General features: G+C 43.1%; 1 protein-coding gene across 1 annotated transcript in view; it reads right to left on the bottom strand.

The window, feature by feature from the left end:
- smchd1 (structural maintenance of chromosomes flexible hinge domain containing 1) overlaps window positions 1–20,344 on the bottom strand; it is a 302,280-nt gene that overhangs the window by 192,279 nt on the left and 89,657 nt on the right. Inside the window, exons 19-22 of the mRNA XM_070893027.1 lie at window positions 19,624–19,743; window positions 9,607–9,751; window positions 995–1,094; window positions 583–655 (exon numbers count right to left, since the gene is read on the bottom strand). Coding sequence (XP_070749128.1) covers window positions 583–655; window positions 995–1,094; window positions 9,607–9,751; window positions 19,624–19,743 — 438 coding nt within the window. The remainder of the gene's footprint in view (window positions 1–582; window positions 656–994; window positions 1,095–9,606; window positions 9,752–19,623; window positions 19,744–20,344) is intronic.

Genomic DNA, 20,344 nt, shown 5'->3' with positions numbered 1-20,344 from the left:
ACGGATGTTTCCGGATTAGATGTTCCGGACTGGAGAGTTACAATCTGTAGCTCATAACATTTTGCAGAGACAAAGTTATAAACAGAATTATTGTACCCATGTTTGCAGCCTAAACGTACAATTCAAAATGTTATCTTCAAGAAACCAGGTGAATATTATACTGAACTTGTGGATGTAATAATTACAATAACTATAAAAATCCTTAAGTAAAGTCAAATATTTTGTATATCTGTTCTTACTTTATGTGGTTGATCAGTGAAGCATTATATATCTAATTTTGATGGAAAAACATGAAGGATCTGCGTTAAGAGGTCACATGCAAGAAATCTGTCCCATTCAGTGCTTCAGGGACATGCTGAAATGTGGCATGTGGGCTATACAATCAACCTTCTGACACCAATATATAACCAACTAATACAGTACAGTTTTTTTCCCACTATTATGCTGAATGTTTTGAACTCCTTCACCTCAAATTTTACAAATGCACATAACATATTTCTATTGTCACTTCTTAATGTATCAATTTTCAAATATATTAAATTATTTTTATAAATTTATATTCTGTGGAATTTAGAAACTTACCAGGCAATAACCTAATTTTTAATGTTTGTGAATCCTCCTTCAATCCAGGTAAGATTACTTTAAGGGTGAAGTTCTATAATGAAATAATTCAACAGTAAGTTGCTCATATACGTAAATGTTGTTAAATTTCAGTATGAAAATATTAAGATTATTCAATGCAACAAAAGCAATATGGAAATTATTGACTTGCAGCCATTCCGTTTACTGAATTACAACAGTCGTCACGGTTGGTAAATAGGAATAAAAAAAATAAAATCTATGAACAATAAACCAAGATATTGGCATCGCGCAGCCAGCGTTACATGTCAGGACAATCATACCCATCTGCATGCAACAGGAAAAAAAGCTACTGGGCTGAACTGTAGAATTAAAACTGTACAAGCTTTACAGGATTTATTATAATTAAACATACCTTGCCTTGGCAGTTGGTCACAGGACCCCTGGCTGTTACACCTTTAATGATGAAATTTGTTCCTTTTGCCACAAAGGTTTCATAACGCAGCTCTAACCCACTGCAAAGTACATTTAAATTAAAATGGGTTATATTCCATACAAGAACTATAAATCAAATCAAGGTGAAAGATGTTAATGCTAGGGAATGGAGCAATTACAGTTTGACGCACAGTATCAAAAACAAACATTTCTAGGACATGCCGCAGATTAAAGGAGCGCGTTGGAAGAGCACCACATTTTCCCTTATCCTACACCATGAGGGAGTTTCCCAATTTAATAGGAACACAGAAACAGGAGTAAAATCTATGAATAAACCAAAATATTGGCATCAAGCCTGTTCTGCCATTCAATGAGATCATGGCTGATCTGTGATCTAACTCCATATGGCCTTTGGCCCATATCCCTCAATACCTTTGGTAAACAAAAATCCAGCACTCTCAGATTTAAAATGAACAATTAACAATTGACCTAGCATCAACTGCTGTTTATGGAAAAGTCCCAGCCTTCTACCACCCTTTGCGTGCAGAAGTGTTTCCTAACTTCAATCCTGCAAGGCCTGGCTCTAATTTTTATGCTATGTCCCCTGGTCCTAAACTCCCCAACCAGCTAAACTCCAACCAGCAGCAATAGTTTATCTCGATATACCCTATCAGTTCCCCTTATATCTTGCAAACTGCAATCAAATCCATCCTTTAACCTTCCAAATTCCAGAGAATACAACCCGAGTTTGTGTAATGTCACCTCGTAATTTAACCCTTCGAGTCTAGGGATCATTCTGGTAAATACAATAGGGTGGAAGTTATGATACAGCTGCAGAGCTCTGGATACAAAAATACAAGAGTATAGCACAGAAGGCGGCCATTCGGCCCATCCAGTCTTCGCCGGCTCTGTTAAAGAGCAATCCAGTTACTCCGACTCCCCGGCTCTTTCCCCATATCCTTGCAATTTTTTCTCCATACATTCTGCCTTTAATTTCATATTTCCATTATAAATTCCTATATCTGCATTTATTATGGAGCTGCTTGTTAATTTATGTTGTAATTACAACTCTCCCCAGTGAAATGCCTGCAGCGCCTCCATTAGCAGTAGAGTATTAGCAGTAGAGCAGTGGATGAATTAACTGTGCAAATAGATGTTAACAAATATGATGTGATTGGGATTACGGAGACGTGGCTCCAGGATGATCAGGGCTGGGAACTCAACATCCAGGGGTATTCAACATTCAGGAAGGATAGAATAAAAGGAAAAGGAGGTGGGGTAGCATTGCTGGTTAAGGAGGAGATTAATGCAATAGTTAGGAAAGACATTAGCTTGGATGATGTGGAATCTATATGGGTAGAGCTGCAGAACACCAAAGGGCAAAAAACGTTAGTGGGAGTTGTGTACAGACCTCCAAACAGTAGTAGTGATGTTGGGGAGGGTATCAAACAGGAAATTAGGGGTGCATGCAATAAAGGTGCAGCAGTTATAATGGGTGACTTTAATATGCACATAGATTGGGCGAGCCAAACTGGAAGCAATACGGTGGAGGAGGATTTCCTGGAGTGCATAAGGGATGGTTTTCTAGACCAATATGTCGAGGAACCAACTAGGGGGGAGGCCATCTTAGACTGGGTGTTGTGTAATGAGAGAGAATTAATTAGCAATCTCATTGTGCGAGGCCCCTTGGGGAAGAGTGACCATAATATGGTGGAATTCTGCATTAGGATGAAACAGTTAATTCAGAGACCATGGTCCAGAACTTAAAGAAAGGGTAACTTTGAAGGTATGAGACGTGAATTGGCTAGGATAGATTGGCGAATGATACTTAAGGGGTTGACTGTGGATGGGCAATGGCAGACATTTAGAGACCGCATGGATGAACTACAACAATTATACATTCCTGTCTGGCGTAAAAATAAAAAAGGGAAGGTGGCTCAACCGTGGCTATCAAGGGAAATCAGGGATAGTATTAAAGCCAAGGAAGTGGCATACAAATTGGCCAGAATTAGCAGCGAACCCGGGGACTGGGAGAAATTTAGAACTCAGCAGAGGAGGACAAAGGGTTTGGTTAGGGCAGGGAAAAATGGAGTACGAGAAGAAGCTTGCAGGGAACATTAAGGCGGATTGCAAAAGTTTCCATAGGTATGTAAAGAGAAAAAGGTTAGTAAAGACAAACGTAGGTCCCCTGCAGTCAGAATCAGGGGAAGTCATAATGGGGAACAAAGAAATGGCAGACCAATTGAACAAGTACTTTGGTTCGGTATTCACTAAGGAGGACACCAACAACCTTCCGGATATAAAAGGGGTCAGAGGGTCTAGTAAGGAGGAGGAACTGAGGGAAATCTTTATTAGTCGGGAAATTGTGTTGGGGAAATTGATGGGATTGAAGGCCGATAAATCCCCAGGGCCTGATGGACTGCATCCCAGAGTACTTAAGGAGGTGGCCTTGGAAATAGCGGATGCATTGACAGTCATTTTCCAACATTCCATTGACTCTGGATCAGTTCCTATCGAGTGGAGGGTAGCCAATGTAACCCCACTTTTTAAAAAAGGAGGGAGAGAGAAAACAGGGAATTAAAACAGCCTGACCTCAGTAGTGGGTAAAATGATGGAATCAATTATTAAGGATGTCATAGCAGTGCATTTGGAAAATGGTGACATGATAGGTCCAAGTCAGCATGGATTTGTGAAAGGGAAATCATGCTTGACAAATCTTCTGGAATTTTTTGAGGATGCTTCCAGTAAAGTGGACAAGGGAGAACCAGTTGATGTGGTATATTTGGACTTTCAGAAGGCTTTCGACAAGGTCCCACACAAGAGATTAATGTGCAAAGTTAAAGCACATGGGATTGGGGGTAGTGTGCTGACGTGGATTGAGAACTGGTTGTCAGACAGGCAGCAAAGAGTAGGAGTAAATGGGTACTTTTCAGAATGGCAGGCAGTGACTAGTGGGGTACCGCAAGGTTCTGTGCTGGGGCCCCAGCTGTTTACATTGTACATTAATGATTTAGACGAGGGGATTAAATGTAGTATCTCCAAATTTGTGGATGACACTAAGTTGGGTGGCAGTGTGAGCTGCGAGGAGGATGCTATGAGGCTGCAGAGTGACTTGGATAGGTTAGGTGAGTGGGCAAATGCATGGCAGATGAAGTATTATGTGGATAAATGTGAGGTTATCCACTTTGGTGGTAAAAACAGAGACAGATTATTATCTGAATGGTGACAGATTAGGAAAAGGGGAGGTGCAACGAGACCTGGGTGTCATGGTACATCAGTCATTGAAGGTTGGCATGCAGGTACAGCAGGCGGTTAAGAAAACAAATAGCATGTTGGCCTTCATAGCGAGGGGATTTGAGTACAGGGGCAGGGATGTGTTGCTACAGTTGTACAGGGCCTTGGTGAGGCCACACCTGGAGTAGTGTGTACAGTTTTGGTCTCATAACTTGAGGAAGGACATTCTTGCTATTGAGGGAGTGCAGCGAAGATTCACCAGACTGATTCCTGGGATAGTGGGACTGACCTATCAACAAAGACTGCATCAACTGGGCTTGTATTCACTGGAGTTCAGAAGAATGAGAGGGGACCTCATAGAAACGTTTAAAATTCTGACGGGTTTAGACAGGTTAGATGCAGGAAGAATGTTCCCAATGTTGGGGAAGTCCAGAACCAGGGGTCACAGTCTAAGGATAAGGGGTAAGCCATTTAGGACCGAGATGAGGAGAAACTTCTTCACCCAGAGAGTGGTTAACCTGTGGAATTCTCTACCACAGAAAGTAGTTGAGGCCAATTCACTAAATATATTCAAAAGGGAGTTAGATGAAGTCCTTACTACTCGGGGGATCAAGGGGTATGGCGAGAAAGCAGGAAGGGGGTACTGAAGTTGCATGTTCAGCCATGAACTCATTGAATGGCGGTGCAGGCTAGAAGGGCTGAATGGCCTACTCCTGCACCTATTTTCTTTGTTTCTATAGCACAACAAATAATTATAGGCAGTTTCCATTATAAATGTGGACGTGGGAAATGTATAATGGAAAAACTTCGCAGGAAGTGCACACAGATGCAAGATTTTTATATATATTTTTCACTGACCCCATCCGAAGTACTGCATTCAGTCTATGTACCACACCTCAGGAAGGAAATATTAGCCTTGGCGGAGGTGCAGCAGATTCACCAGAATGATGCTGGAGCTAAAAGGGTTAAATTATGAGGACTGGTTGCTTAAACTAGGCTTGCATTCCATTGAATTTTCAAAAGAACACACTCTTAAGATTAAGGAGTGACGTAATAGAAGTGTTTAAGATGATTAAAGGATTTGATAGGGTAGAGAAACTATTTCCTCTGGTGGGAGAGTCCAGGCCAAGGTGGCACAACATTAAAATTAGAGTTAGGCCATTCAAGTGCAATGTCAGAAAGCACTTCTTCACACAGAATGTAGTGGAAATCTTTAACTCTCTCTCCCCCAAAAACTGATGAGGCTAGATCAATTGAAAATTTCAAAACTGTGATTGATCATTGATCTGAAACAGTAACTCGGTTTCTTTCCCCACAGATGCTGCCTGGCCTGCTGAGTATTTTCAGCATTTTCTGTTTTCATTTCAGATTTCCAGCATCCGCAGTATTTTGCTTTTGTGATTGGTTTTTGTTAGGCAACGGTATTAAGGCTTATGGAACTAAGGCAGGTAGATAGAGTTAAGAGTGAGATTAGCCATGATTTAATTGAATGGTGGAACGTGCTCAAGGGGCTAAATGGCCTACTCCTACTTCCAACATTCCTGCTATTCCTTATGAGAGGTTTCACTTGTGCAAGCCTTCCCCTGTTCACATTATTTTTTTTTCCCATTGGCTTTCAGGCAGGGTCTCATCACAATTGTAAATGCACTAGGGTTGATATTCTGATAACAATCTGGCAAACCATACGTTTTTTCACCACAGCTTTAAAAAAAAATTAAAACTCACTTTACAGTGGCACAGGAAGCTATATGATGCTTCAAAGCTTTCTGTGCCAAGTTATTTAGTGAGCTTTAGCTTTCAATAGGCAGCAATCGAGGAGGATTTTTTGAGCTGTTTTTTGTAATTGAACTACCTAGGCAGCACTTTATCAGCTATCTTACTGTCACATTTCGGTTTCCTATCCCAGGTCTCATGTCCTTCCCAATCCATTAAGATGTCTGGTTTGCTTTTCAGAATTCAAGAAATCAGAGATTCAGAAATGCCATGCTTCAGAGCAAGTTGCTTTTTAATCCCCAATTCCTTCAAATTGTTCTAAACATCCACATGCTTGTGCAGTGACAAGTCATGGCAACTTTTTTTTTCCCAATCGGCCATCTAAAAATTTAACATTCATTTTTCCCTCAAACACATAGCACTAGCAAACAGGTCCTTAGGCATGCAGACCACCAAACCCAATTAGATTGAAAGGTGAAAGCCTCAGTTTTCAAAGGTGGAAAGTCTTATTAAAGCAGAACTTCTGCATGTCACACTTGCATACAAGCAGGAATTGCAATAAATGAAATTGCAATAAAATGAACTTTTCACAATTGGAAGTGTCCTGATACAATACAGGACTTTAGAAATGGTTGCATTGAAACAGGAATTGTAATTAAGTGAGTTGCAAATAAATGGGTAAAATTGTACAGCAAGGCTAAATGCAAAAAAGAGCTTCCTCTATTCTGTCCGAAAAATGTTAAAACAGCACGCACCTGTGGTTTTCCTAAGTGAACTTACCAACAATAACAACTTGTATTTATAGAGAGCCTTTAATATGGTGAAACATCCCAAAGCACTTCACATGAGTATTACGAGACAAAAAAAATTTACACCGAGCCACAAGGAGAAATTAGGGCAGGTGACGAAAAGCTTGGTCAAAGAGGTAGGTTTTAAGGAGCATCTTGAAGGAGGAAAGAGAGGCAGAGAGGTTTAGGCAGGGAGTTCCAGAGCTTAGGGTCTAGGCAACAGAAGGCACAGCCACCAATGGTTAGGCGATTATAATCAAGGATGCTCAAGGGGGCAGAATTAGAGATCTCGTGGGGGTTGTGGAGCTGAAGGAGTTTACAAAGATAGGGAGGGGACGAGGCCATGGAGGGATTTGAAAACAACGATGTGAATTTTGAAATCGAGGCGTTGCTTAACCGGGAGCCAATGTCGGTCAGCGAGCACAGGGGTGAAGATGATGATGGTGAGTGGGACTTGGTGCGAGTTTGGACATGGGCAGCCGAGTTCTGAATCACCTCTAACCTACATAGCATAATGTGGGAGGTCAGCCAGGAGTGCATTGGAATAGTCAAATCTAGAGGTAACAAAGGAATGGATGAGGGCTTCAGCAGCAGATGAGCTGAGGCAAGGGCAGAGACGGGCAATGTTACAGAGGTGAAAACAGGTGGTCTTAGTTATGCTGTGGATATGTAGTCGAAAGCTCATTTCAGGGTCAAATATGACAGCAAGGTAACGAACAGTGTGGTTCAGCCTCAGACAGAAGCTGGGGAGAGGGTTGGAGTCAGTGGCTAGGGAACGGAGTTTGTGATGGGGATCGAAAACAATGGCTGCGGTCTTCCAATATCCAATTGGAGAAAATTTCTGCTCAACCAGAACTGGATGTCGGACAAGCAGTCTCCATGGAAAGGTCGAGAGAAGTGGTAGTGAGGTGGAGCTGGGCATCATCAGCGTACATGTGGAAACCGACATTGTGTTTTCGGATTATGTCGCCAAGGGGCAACAAGTAGATGAGAAATAGGAGGGGGCCAAGGATAGATCCTTGGGGGACACCAGAGGTAATGATGCGGGGCGGGAAGGAAAGCCATTCCAGGTGATTCTCTGTCCACGACTAGATAGATAAGAATGGAACCAGCGAGCGCAGTCTCACCTAGCTGGACAACAGTGGAGAGCCGTTGGAGAAAGATAAAGAGTGGTAAACCGTGTCAAAGGCTGCAGATAAATCAAGAACAACAAAGAGGGATAGTTTGCCTTTGTCACAGTCACAAAGGATGTCATTTGTGACTTTGATGAGCTGTTTTGTACTGTGGCAGACGCGGAAACCGGATCGGAGCGATTCAAACATGGAATTGCGGAAAAGACGGGCACGGATTTGGGAGGTGACAACACGTTCAAGGACTTGAGAGGAAAGGGAGGTTGGAGATGGGGCGGTAGTTTGCAAAGACGGAGAGTGGAATTAGACTGGGTGGGATATTAAAGGGTAAGGGGAGTGAGGGGGAGAGTGGAATGTTAAAGAGTACGGGGAGTGAGGGGTAGGATAGGATTCGACTGGGTGGGATGTTAAAAGGGTATGGGGAGTGAGATTAAATTGGGTGGGATATTAAAGGGTATGGGGAATAAGTGGGAGAGTGGGAGGGATATTAAAGGGTGCAGGGAGTGAGGGGGGGGGGGGGGGAGAAAGAGAGGGAGAGAATGGGATTAACTTTTCTGTAGCTACCGATCTGCTCAAACATACCCTCACCTCCACCTTTGATGCCCTAGTCCCTGTTAAAACAATTACTCTCCCTCACCCTGGATGCTCCCCCAGTACAGCCCTGATCTCCGCTCCCTTAAGTCTAAGGGACGCAGACATGAACGGATATGGCGGACAACTGGTTTAGCCATTTACCGCCAGATCTGGCTGGACCACATAAAACATTATCTGACCCTGCTCTCATCTGCCAAAATTATTTACTATTACAGAATAATTCTGGAATGTAAAGATAAACTCCAGCTTCTATTCTCCACTGCCAACTGTCTTTTTAAACCCCTCTCCCCAGTCTCTACCCTCACTTCCGACAATAAGTGTGAGGAGCTCATGGACTTTTTTGTCTCCAAGATTGAGACCATCCATTTGGCCGCCTCTGCCTCTTCCCTTCCTTCCCCTAGCCCACCCAGCCAAACTTCCTCAAAGGATACCCCCCTGCCCTAGCCTTGTCCTCACATCTTTCTGCAGCTTCTCTGATATCCCCTCATGCCCACACCAAGCTCATCCTGTCCATGAGACCCACTTCCTGCTCCCTTGACCCTATTCCCACCAAACTGCTGACCACCCAACTTCCTTTTCTGGCTCCCATGTTAGCTGACATTGTTAACAGTTCTCTCCTCTCCCTCAAATCTGACGACATCACCCCTCTCCTCAAAAAAACACTCGACCCCTCCGTAGTAGGGATAGTTTTGTTATGGGCTACAGGGAACTGGATTAAAACTGCACAAACTTATTCCACAAAAAAACCCAATAGCGAAGAAACAGTATCATCTTTAGATTGGAATTCAGGTCTCAAATGTGAAAGTGACTGGCATGGGAATGAACTAGCTAGAGAAGGAATTAATTATTATTGTGGGGGTAAGATGATCAACTACAAATTTAGTGTACTTCAATAAATGCTAGATTTTAAATTTTTAGCAGATATACAAAGACCAGAAATGTGACCAAACTTGTACAATATTTGACTCAGCAGTGTGCAACACGAAAGTGAAGGTTAACCAATTAATAAAGATTGTATAAATGTTGTACTACTTGGGGGCAAGGGGAAGCAGGAGAAGAGAAATTGAGAGGGAATCAGAAAAATGACACGAAATTCCCATTTGTAATACATTGCAAACTGATATTCTCAATACCTTGCCTCCACAATTGGCTTGATAACAGAAGATGGTTGTGTAGAATGCCCAAATTCATCTTGCAAGTCTAGAGGAATGTTGAAAGGCACTGCCATGCGAAATGGAGGATCCAGCAATCCAACTGTAAATTTATCAGGTTTGCCCTCTTAAAAAAGGTATAAACAATAGATTAATCTCAATTAAAGTATCTTCTTCATAGACTTTACAAATTTTGATAAACTTGTATCAGAAAACAGAAAATCTCCATTGGTAACCAAGTCTGCATACCTCAATGTGATGAAGAAAGATTTGAATAATTGAAGCTAATTTAAACAATCCAGTCAACAGTGTAAATACAGTAACAGGTAAGTACAGAAGCTAAGGTTACAGTAACGTAGTGGTTATATTACTGGATTAATAATCCAGAAGTCTGGACTAATAATTCAGACAACGCAGTTCAAACCCCACCATATATTCAGTTTCAGCTTTGAATTCAGTTTAAAATTAAAATCTGGAAAAACAGCTGGTATCAGTAAAACCCAACTGGTTCACTTCTTCTTCCGTATGGTAGTAGCAAAGCAAATCAAATATCAGTTTCTAAGTTGGATATCCAGGCCAAACCTGCCAGTGTAACAGCGTAGATATTTTGTTAGCTGCCAGCAAATTTCCTCTGAGGGCAGTGCTCAATAATAGAACATAAGAATTTAAGAAATAGGAATAGGAGTAGGTCTTACGGCCCCTCGAGTCTGTTCCGCCATTTAATACGATCATGGCTGATCTGATCCTGCCCGCTCCCCATATAACCCCTTAACGGTTAAGAAACTGTCTATCTCTGTCTTAAGTTTAGTCAATATCCCGGCTTCCACAGCGAATTCCACAGACTTACAAACTTCAGAGAAGAAATTTCTCCTCATCTCAGTTTTAAATGGGCGGCCCCTTATTCGAAGATTATGCCCCCCAGTTCTAGTCTCCCCTATCAGTGGAAACATCCTCTCTGCATCCACCTTGTCAAGCCCCCTCATAATCTTATATGTTTCGATAAGATCACCTCTCATTCTTCTGAATTCCAATGAGTAGAGGCCCAACCTCCTCAACCTTTCCTCATAAATCAACCCCCTCATCTCTGGAATCAATCTATGAACCTTCTCTGAACTGCCTCCAAAGCAAGTATATCCTTTTGTAAATATGGAAGCCAAAACTGTATGCAGTATTCCAGGTGTGGCCTCACCAATACCCATTATAACTGTAACAAGACTTCCCTGCTTTTATACTCATCCCCTTTGCAATAAAGGCCAAGATTCCATTGGCCTTCCTGATCACTTGCTGTACCTGCATACTAACCTTTTGTGTTTCATGCACAAGTACCCCCAGGTCCCGCTGTATTGCAGCACTTTGCAATTTTTCTCCATTTAAATAATAACTTACTCTTTGATTTTTTTTCTGCCAAAGTGCATGACCTCACACTTTCCGTTATACTTCAACTGCCAAATTTTTGCCCACTCACTTAGCCTGTCTATGTCCTTTTGCAGATTTTTTGTGTCCTCCTCACACATTGCTTTTCCTCCCATCTTTGTATCGTCAGCAAACTTGGCTATGTTATACTCGATCCTTTCTTCCAAGTCGTTAATATAGATTGTAAATAGTTGGGGTCCCATCACGGATCCCTGCGGCACCCCACTAGTTACTGATTGCCAACCCGAGAATGAACCATTTATCCCACCTCTCTATTTTCTGTTAGTTAGCCAATCCTCTATCCATGCTAATATATTACCCCAACCCCATGAACTTTTATCTTGTGCAGTAACCTTTTATGTGGCACCTTGACAAATGCATTCTGAAACTCCAAATACACCACATCCACTGGTTTCCCTTTATCCACCCTGTTCGTTACATCCTCAAAGAATTCCAGCAAATTTGTCAAACATGACATCCCCTTCATAAATCCATGTTGACTCTGCCTGACCGAATTATGCTTTTCCAAATGTCCTGCCACTGCTTCTTTAATAATGGACTCCAACATTTTCCCAACCACAGATGTTAGGCTAAACGATCGAAAGTTTCCTGCTTTTTGTCTGCCTCCTTTTTTTAAAAAAAATAGGGGCGTTACATTTGCAGTTTTCTAATCTGCTGGGACCTCCCCAGAATCCAGGGAATTTTGGTAAATTACAACCAATGCATCCATTATCCCTGCCGCTACTTCTCTTAAGACCCTAGGATGCAAGCCATCAGGTCCAGGGGATTTATCCGCCTTTAGTCCCATTATCTTTGAGTACTCAGTAACCTGATGGCTCCGGTTGGGGTGGAGTGTAGAATGTTTTAGTATAAGGGGTGTCGCAGTTGTGGTGAGGCGGATTGGTTGGGTTGGGTGCTCTTTGCCTTTCCGTCATTGGTCATTGTTTATATGTAATCTTTAGGGCTGCTGACCAAGGGCCGTGTGACTCTGTCGGCCGGCGCTGACACAATGGGCCGGAGTGGCCTCCTTCTGCACTGTGAATTTCTATGTTTACCACCTCCTTAGTGATTTTGATTGCGTTAAGTTCCTCCCCCCAGATAGCCTCTTGACTATCCACTGTTGGTTTATTGTTTGTGTACTCTACCGTAAAGATGAATACAAAATATTTGTTCGGAATTTCTGCCATCTCCATGTTCCCCATTATTAATTCCCTGCTCTCGTCCTCTAAGGGACCAACATTTACTTTAGCCACTCTTTTCCTTTTTATATACCTATAGAAACTCTTGCTATTTGCTTTTACATTTTGTGCGAGTTTACTTTTATAGTCTATCTTCCCTTTCTTAATCATTTTTTGCTGGCTTTTAAAAGCTTCCCAATCTTTTGTCCTCCCACTAGTTTTGGCCACTTTGTATGCCCTGGTTTTTAAGTTGGATACAGTCCTTTATTTCTTTAGTTAGCCATGGATGGCTAATCTGAGGAAGGACGTTCTTGTTATTGAGGTAGTGCAGCGAAGGTTCACCAGACTGATTCCCGGGATGGCAGGACTGACATATGAGGAGAGACTGGATCGACTGGGCCTTTATTCACTGGAGTTTAGAAGGATAAGAGGGGATCTCATAGAAACATATAAAACTTTGACGGGACTGGACAGGTTAGATGCTGGAAGAATGTTCCCGATGTTGGGGAAGTCCAGAACCAAGGGACACAGTCTAAGGATACAGGGTAAGCCATTTAGGACTGAGATGAGGAGAAACTTCTTTACTCAGAGTTATTAACCTGTGGAATTCTCTACTGCAGAGAGTTGTTGATGCCAGTTCATTGGATATATTCAAGAGGGAGTTAGATATGGCCCTTACGGCTAAACGGATCAAGAGGTATGGAGAGAAAGCAGGAAAGGGGTACTGAGATGAATGATCAGCCATGATCTTATTGAATAGCGGTGCAGGCTCGAAGGGCCGAATGGCCTACTCCTGCACCTATTTTCTATGTTTCTAGGTTTTCTTTTACACCCTTTTCTCCTCACTGGAATATATTTTGAGTTGTGAAATATCTCCTTAAATGTATATTACTGTTCTTCAACTGTCCTATACTTTAATCTATTTTGCCAGTCAACTTTAGCAAACACTGCCCTCACACCTTCATAGTCTCCTTTATTTAAGCTTAGTACGCTGGTTTGAGAACCAACTTTCTCACCCTCCATCTGAATTTGAAATTCAATCATGCTATGATCACTCATTCCAAGGGGATCCTTTACTAGAAGATTGTTTATTAATCCTGTCTCATTACATAGGACCAAATTCAACAAAGCCTGCCCCCTGGTTGCATTATATACTGCTCAAGGAACCCTTCCCCTATGCATTCTATGAACTCTTCCTCAAGGGTAACCTGACCAATTTGATTTGTCCAATCAATATGCAAGTTAAAATCACCCATGATTATTGCCATTCCTTTTTTACAAGCCACCACTATTTCCTGGTTTATACTCCGACCAACAGAGTTGCTACTGTTAGGGGGTCTATAGACTACACCTACCAGTGACTTTTTCCCCCTATTATTCCTTATCTCCACCCAAACTGTTTCAACATCCTGATCATTTGAGCCAATATTGTTTCTCACTATTGCAGTGATTCCATCTTTTATCAATAGAGCTACCCCACCTCCTTTTCCTTTCTGTCTGTCCTTCTGGGGATTGTCAAATACCACTGAATATTCAATTCCCAGTCCTGGTCACCTTGCAACCACGTCTCTGTAATGGCTATCAGATCATAGCCATTTGTATCTATTGTGCCGTCAACTCATCTATTTTGTTATGAATGCTATGCACATTTAGACAAAGTGCCTCTAAATTTGTTTTTGTTTATCCTTTTTTCCTGCAAGTTTCCTCTCTCCTTCAAACTCACTTCCTTTATTTTTTTCTTTCTAATTCCAGCTTTACTCCCCTCCCTAATGAATCTATTTTTGGGTTCCCACCCCCTGCCAAGCTAGTTTAAACTCTCCCCAACAGCACTCGCAAACCTCCTCACGAGGATATTGGTCCCAATTCTGTTATGGTGCAATCCATCCGGCTTGTGCAGGTCCCGCCTCCCCAGAAGCAGTACCAGTGCCTCAGGAAACGAAAGCCCTCCCGCCTGCATCATCTCTCCAGCCACGTATTCATCTGCTCTATCCTCCTGTTTCTGTACTCACTAGCTCGTGGCACCAGGAGTAATCCAGAGATTACTACCTTTGAGGTTCTGCTTTTTAATCTCTCTCCTAGCTCCCTAAACTCTGCCTGCAGAACGTCATTCCTCTTTCTACCTATGTCATTGGTCCTGATATGGACCACAACCCCTGGCTGTTCACCTTCTCCCTCCAGAATGCCCTGCAGCCGCTCAGTGACATCCTTGACCCTGGCACCAGGGAGGCAACATACTATCCTGGAGTCATGTCTGCGGCCGCAGAAACACCTGTCTGGCTCCCCTAACTATTGAATCACTTACCACTATAGCTCTTCCATTCTTCTTCCTCCCCCCCCCTGTGCAACTGAGCCACCTGTGGTGCCGTGGATTTAGCTCTGGTTGCACTCCCCAGAGCCACCATCACCCTCACCGGTGCTCCAGAGTCTGATTAGGAACTCCAGTCACATGATGGGGATCTTTTAATCTTGCATCTATGGAGAAGATGGCAGCATCTACCATGACCAGTTCTGCGGCGGTTGATGGTTGTCCATTGTTTGCGAGGAAGGTTTGATCCTTCAGGTTGGACTGTGGGGTCCTTGTGAAGGAATCCATTCCATATGTCACAATTCTTCCAATGTCCTTTTGGGAAGGAAACTTGTAGCCTTTACCTGGTCTGGCATATATGAGACTACAGCTCCATGCCAATGTGGTTGACTCTTAACTGCTTTCCAACATGGCCTAGCAAGTCACTCAGTTGCATTAAACCACCACCAATGGTTCAAAAAGAAGTCCCACCCCCACGGGCAACTAGAGATGAGTAATAAATGTCAGCCTTGACAACGTCCTAAGAATGTTTTTTAAGAAGTATTCCACATTCGCTATTTATTGCTGCTTCTAGCAAATGTGAGAAACTTTTTCGTACCACAATTTTTCACGCAATTATAGTTACTGAATATAAAAATATTTCAAACTATTTAAAGATATGGGGCTAGAACCTCCACTTTTGGGCTTATCGCCCATTTCCGGCGTGGGCAATAAAAAAGGGTTTTCAGATCGCCAGTTTCTCGCCCATTCTCAAAGCACCCAAGTCTCCATTTTTGACAATGGGCATTACCGCGAGCGATATGAAATAGGCATTAGCGTTAAATTTTTTTGACCTTCTGCTGTAAAGTGTCGCCATCCTTAGCAACAGCATGGCAATGCTCGATTCCCGCGATTCAGGAGGTCAAGGGTCATGATGACATGCGCAGAAGAGGAGATAGATAGGAGAGGGAGCTCAGAGGCACTGTGTGGCTGTGGTGTATGCTTGTCTGGCTGTTGTGGGAGGCACAAGGGAGATTCACCAGCAGCAAAAAGCCTACTAAGCAGCAAGATCATAGTTGGCACCGAGTTTTTGTCCAACAAAGAAGATATAACATGGAAGGGATGGAGGAGGCCCTGGAGCTGGTAGCCATGAACACTGGTGGCAGAGGGCTCCCAGTGGTTCCCGAGCATGGCACTGCACCCCGAGGTGCCGCACCCCTATTGCCAACCACACGAGAGCCAGCAGCAACATCTTGCTTCTGGCTCGGAGCACGTTCCCACCTCGGGACCATCCTCTCCTGTATCCGTCCAAGCAGCGTTTTGGCACCCCCCACCCAATGAAGCATCGCCTGAGGAGCCCCTCGGCCAAGCGACTTGGAGTCAGGAGGAGAAGGGGAAGGGGTAGAGGCAGGGAAGAGAAGCGGGGGTGGGGGGTGGGTTGGGTTGTACAGAAATACTGGTGATTTCAGATTAATGTTCGGTTTAAATGTTTTTTATTCAACAAAGCCTTGTAGCACATTGCTCAGATAGCTGCACCATTATACACTGGTGATTCCTTATCAAAGGGTAAAATTACACTTAACTTCAATCAACTTAAACTTTAACCGTCACCAAAGTGATGCTCACCATTGAAGTATGACCTGCACACCCAGCAGTGTGTCAGCCTTGTAAATAACACCAACCTTCTTTCAGGCAAAGCGATCATTGATGAGCTCCTGACACAAGGCTCTTGCAGCTATCATGCCACCATGGGCCCTTTCATGTGGTCTACAGGGAGGCGGGGGCATGGCTTCAGCGTCAGCCTGATTGTCTGGACCGATGTCGGTATCCGCCTCCTCGTCCTCCTCTTCCTCTCTGCTGAGGTGGACTGTCAGACTCATCAGGCAATTCTTGTCCCCTTCTGATAGCCAAGTTGTGCAGCATGAAGCACACCACCACGAATTGAGCTACCTGCTCAGGGTGGTATTGGAGCTCGCCTCCCAAATGGTCCAGGCATCTAAAGTGCTGCTTCAGCACTCCAATGGTTTTCTCCACGATATTGTGAGTTGCTCTGTGGCTCTCGTTGTATCGCCTCTCGGATTTGGTGTGGGTGTCACGCAGGGGGGGGGGTCATCAGCCAGGTGGTGAGGCCATATCCTGTCACCAAGCATCCAGCATTGACCTTGTGGCTGATCGTTAAACAAGTCAGATACAGTGCTCTCACGCAGGATGTGAGCATCATGGATGCTGCCCGGAAATTTTGCATTCACTGCCATTATAATTTGCTGGTGGTCGACAACCAGTTGGACATTCAGGGAGTGGAATCCCTTGCGGCCCGCATGGCGATGTTCGTACAGTCTATTGCTCCTTGCACCTTGGGGAACTTTGTAATACTGGAGAATCCTAGAGCCCTCTCACTCTGTGCCCTCCATGGTCATAGGAAAGCTGATCCAAATCCTTCCTGCAGCGTAAAGGGCTTCAGTGACCTGTCTAATGCAGCGATGTGTGGCATGCCGAGAAAGTCCGCAAATGTCTCTAGCTGTGGCCTGAAAAGAACCCGAGGCGTAGAACGATAGTGCCACAGTAACTTTGACCTCGACGGACAGTGCAGTACTGATGGTGCTGGCAGGCTGCAAATCTGCCCTTATCAGCTGGCATACCTAAGTGATAACCTCTTTGTGGAAGCGCAGTCTCCGAAGGCAGGTGGTGCCGGACAAGTCGAGGTAAGAATGCTTCTCCTGGTACTTGCGGGGGTTGTAACGTCTGGTCCTCATCATCAGTCTGTCACGTCTTACATTGGGCACATAATGCAGTGGAGCGTACCTTCGCCAACCTCGAGTCTGCTGCATGTAATTGGCCACCAAGAGAGGGTGAGAAAGGATAGGCCCCATTGCAGCAGCTCTGTTTTCCACCGATTGGTCACAAACAAGGAATGTCCCGACGAAAACACCTATTCAATTCCAATTGGTCACAGTATGATCAAGATGTTTGTAGAGATGTTCAAATCAACTCCAACAATCTGCAGAGTACATCCGAACTCCGCCGAGGTTGAAGCACAGCAGCCTTTTGAATGAAGCGACCTGCGATTTTAAAAATGGCAGCCACACCGCTGGCTTTAGTTCAGAACAGTTCCGATTTTTTGGGCGGGCGATATTGTGGGTGACGTGTGCGAGATGGTGAAAGTGACGGTGGCCGATCTCCTAGGTGTTAGTTTCGCCAAATTGCTCTTTACTACAAAAAAGTGGGCGGGCGGTATTATTGAATCTCGGCGTTAAGCATATGGGGAAGGCAACGCTCGGCGATAAGTTTCCTAAAAACGCCCGTCAGTTTCCATTTTGTGCCAAAATGGGCGTTATACGTCATTTCAATGGTAAAATGAGAGCTAAGCATGCAAACATAGAAAATAGGTGCAGGAGTAGGCCATTAGACCCTTCAATAAGATCATGGCTGATCATTCACCTCAGTACCCCTTTCCTGCTTTCTCTCCATCCCCCTTGATCCCTTTAGCCGTAAGGGCCATATCTAACTCCCTCTTGAATATATCCAATGAACTTGCATCAACAACTCTCTGCAGTAGAGAATTCCACAAGTTAACAACTCTGAGTGAAGAAGTTTCTCCTCATCTCAGTCCCAAGTGGCTTACCCCTTATCCTTAGACTGTGCCCCCTGGTTCTGGACTTCCCCAACATCGGGAACATTCTTCCTGCATCTAACCTGTCCAGTCCCATCAGAATTTTATATGTTTCTATGAGATCCCCTCTTATCCTTCTAAACTCCAGTGAATACAGGCCAGTTGATCCAGTCTGTCCTCATATGTCAGTCAAGCCATCCTAGGAATCAGTCTGGTGAACCTTCGCTGCACTCCCTCAATAGTCCTTCCTCAGATTAGGAGACCAAAACTGAACACAATATTCCAGGTGAGGCCTCACCAAGGCCCTGTACAACTGCAGTAAGACCTCCCTGCTCCTATACTCAAAACCCCTAGCTATGAAGGCCAACATACCATTTACCTTCTTCACCGCCTGCTGTACCTGCATGCCAACTCTCAATGACTGATGTACCATGACACACAGGTCTCGTTGCACCTCCCCTTTTCCTAATCTGCAGCCATTCAGATAATCTGCAAAAAAGGTGGAGCTTCTAGCCCATAGCCTTTTTTAATCAAGTCATTAAAAGAGCTAACCTACCATAATTGAAATGGGCTACAATCAATATTTAATAGATTCTTTAATATTTCAGTATTAGTCACATCAAGTTTAGTAAATCAACCAAATATGATACAATATCAGGCGATTCATAGTACCAATTCTTATATTAACCAATTTAACTCTTCACATTTTGACATAAAATTATTAGCTAACAAAATTAAATATAAACCAAAAAGATCTGGGTAAACATTAGGAAGTTCCATCAAAATAAAAACCCGTTCAACCAAGAAATGTTTTTTTTTAAATCTGCATAAACATGAATATTGTACTTTAACAGCTAGCTGGCCTGTCAGTTCCCATACTACTGCCATATTCAGCCATTCAACTTCAAATACACGTTAGAAAAAGGAGAACGGTAAATGCATTAACAAATGCCTTTTGTAGTGTTGTGCTGATCACTTCTCAAAAAATGAGGACAATCTGGAGGTTCATTCACATTTAGAAAGGAGGAATCAAGAATCGACTTTTTAAGCACAAGTACGCATGGACAACCTAACAGACTACTTTATGAATTGTTTTGCCATTGTGTTCTCAATGCTATTAAAAACTCTGGTTAAAAAAAAGTACTGAAGTGGGAACAAAGCATTAAACGAAAGACTTAATCAGTAATTGCATAAGCCATAAGGATAGAAAGTGAAAAGCACAAGAGATGCTTTTCTGTCGTTATGGCCAAGTAGAAGTTTTTACTCGATAAAGCAGACTGTTCTATACCTAACCTAAGTGCACTTGATGCTAATGCTGAATGCCTGAAAAGGTTATTCCACTCCCAGTACTAACATCTTTCATTTTAAGCAGAACAAATTACCAAAACAAAAATGGAGGGAAGGCAGCATGGTACAGAGAGAAGAAAAAATATGTAAGTTACTGATAACACTTGATTTAGATGTATTTTCTATCTTTTTAAAAATAAAAATCGGTCATATAACTGATTCTTTACCTGTGACAGTGAATTTGAAGAATCTGCTTGGAAGAGGCCTGCCTGCATACGTATCCGCATTACTTTCATTCAATACCACTTGCAGTTTTAATGTATAGATTCCAAGCTTATTAATATTTTCTGAAAAAAAATTAAATTTTACAACAGTGAACTTAAGGGGGTTACGAAAATCAATCTGCTCCTATAAGCGGGAGTGAGCATCTTACTTTTATGGGCATTGACTCACAATGCTCTTTATCTGTACAATAGCGTAACCCAGGGTGCAACAATAGTACCTACCCCCTTATGGCAAGAACTAGATATTCACAACTTTTGAACAAGTACCTCTTCAATTTCTCTGCACGCAAACCAAGCAAACATTGAGATGAAGGCAGATATGAATCATTAAGCTGCTTTCTTTCAGTTAAGTGAACATACAGAACAGATTTTCAGAATCACTTAGTTAAATCTGTAATTTTTTAATGAACAGTAAAACACAATGCAAAATAAATGCTAGCTCATATCAATGGATGATTTTACTTGCTCGCAGACAAACAGGGATCAAAGGACTTTCCAGAACAATAATGGGTGCAAGGTAGTTTGTGATTCGGACTACAAAATGTTCCAATTGGCTCGCCATGATCACATGATCTGATTGCTGATTGGTCCCCTTGGAGGATAAGACACACCCAGCAGTTTCTCTGGAATGTGTAATTAGAACCGCCCAGCCCAAGTTCTCAGT

This window comes from Pristiophorus japonicus, chromosome 1 (assembly GCF_044704955.1).
Source record: "Pristiophorus japonicus isolate sPriJap1 chromosome 1, sPriJap1.hap1, whole genome shotgun sequence".
Taxonomy (NCBI): Eukaryota; Metazoa; Chordata; class Chondrichthyes; family Pristiophoridae; genus Pristiophorus; species Pristiophorus japonicus.
Note: the sequence above shows the minus strand (reverse complement) of the source record. Positions and strands in the feature narration are given on the sequence as shown.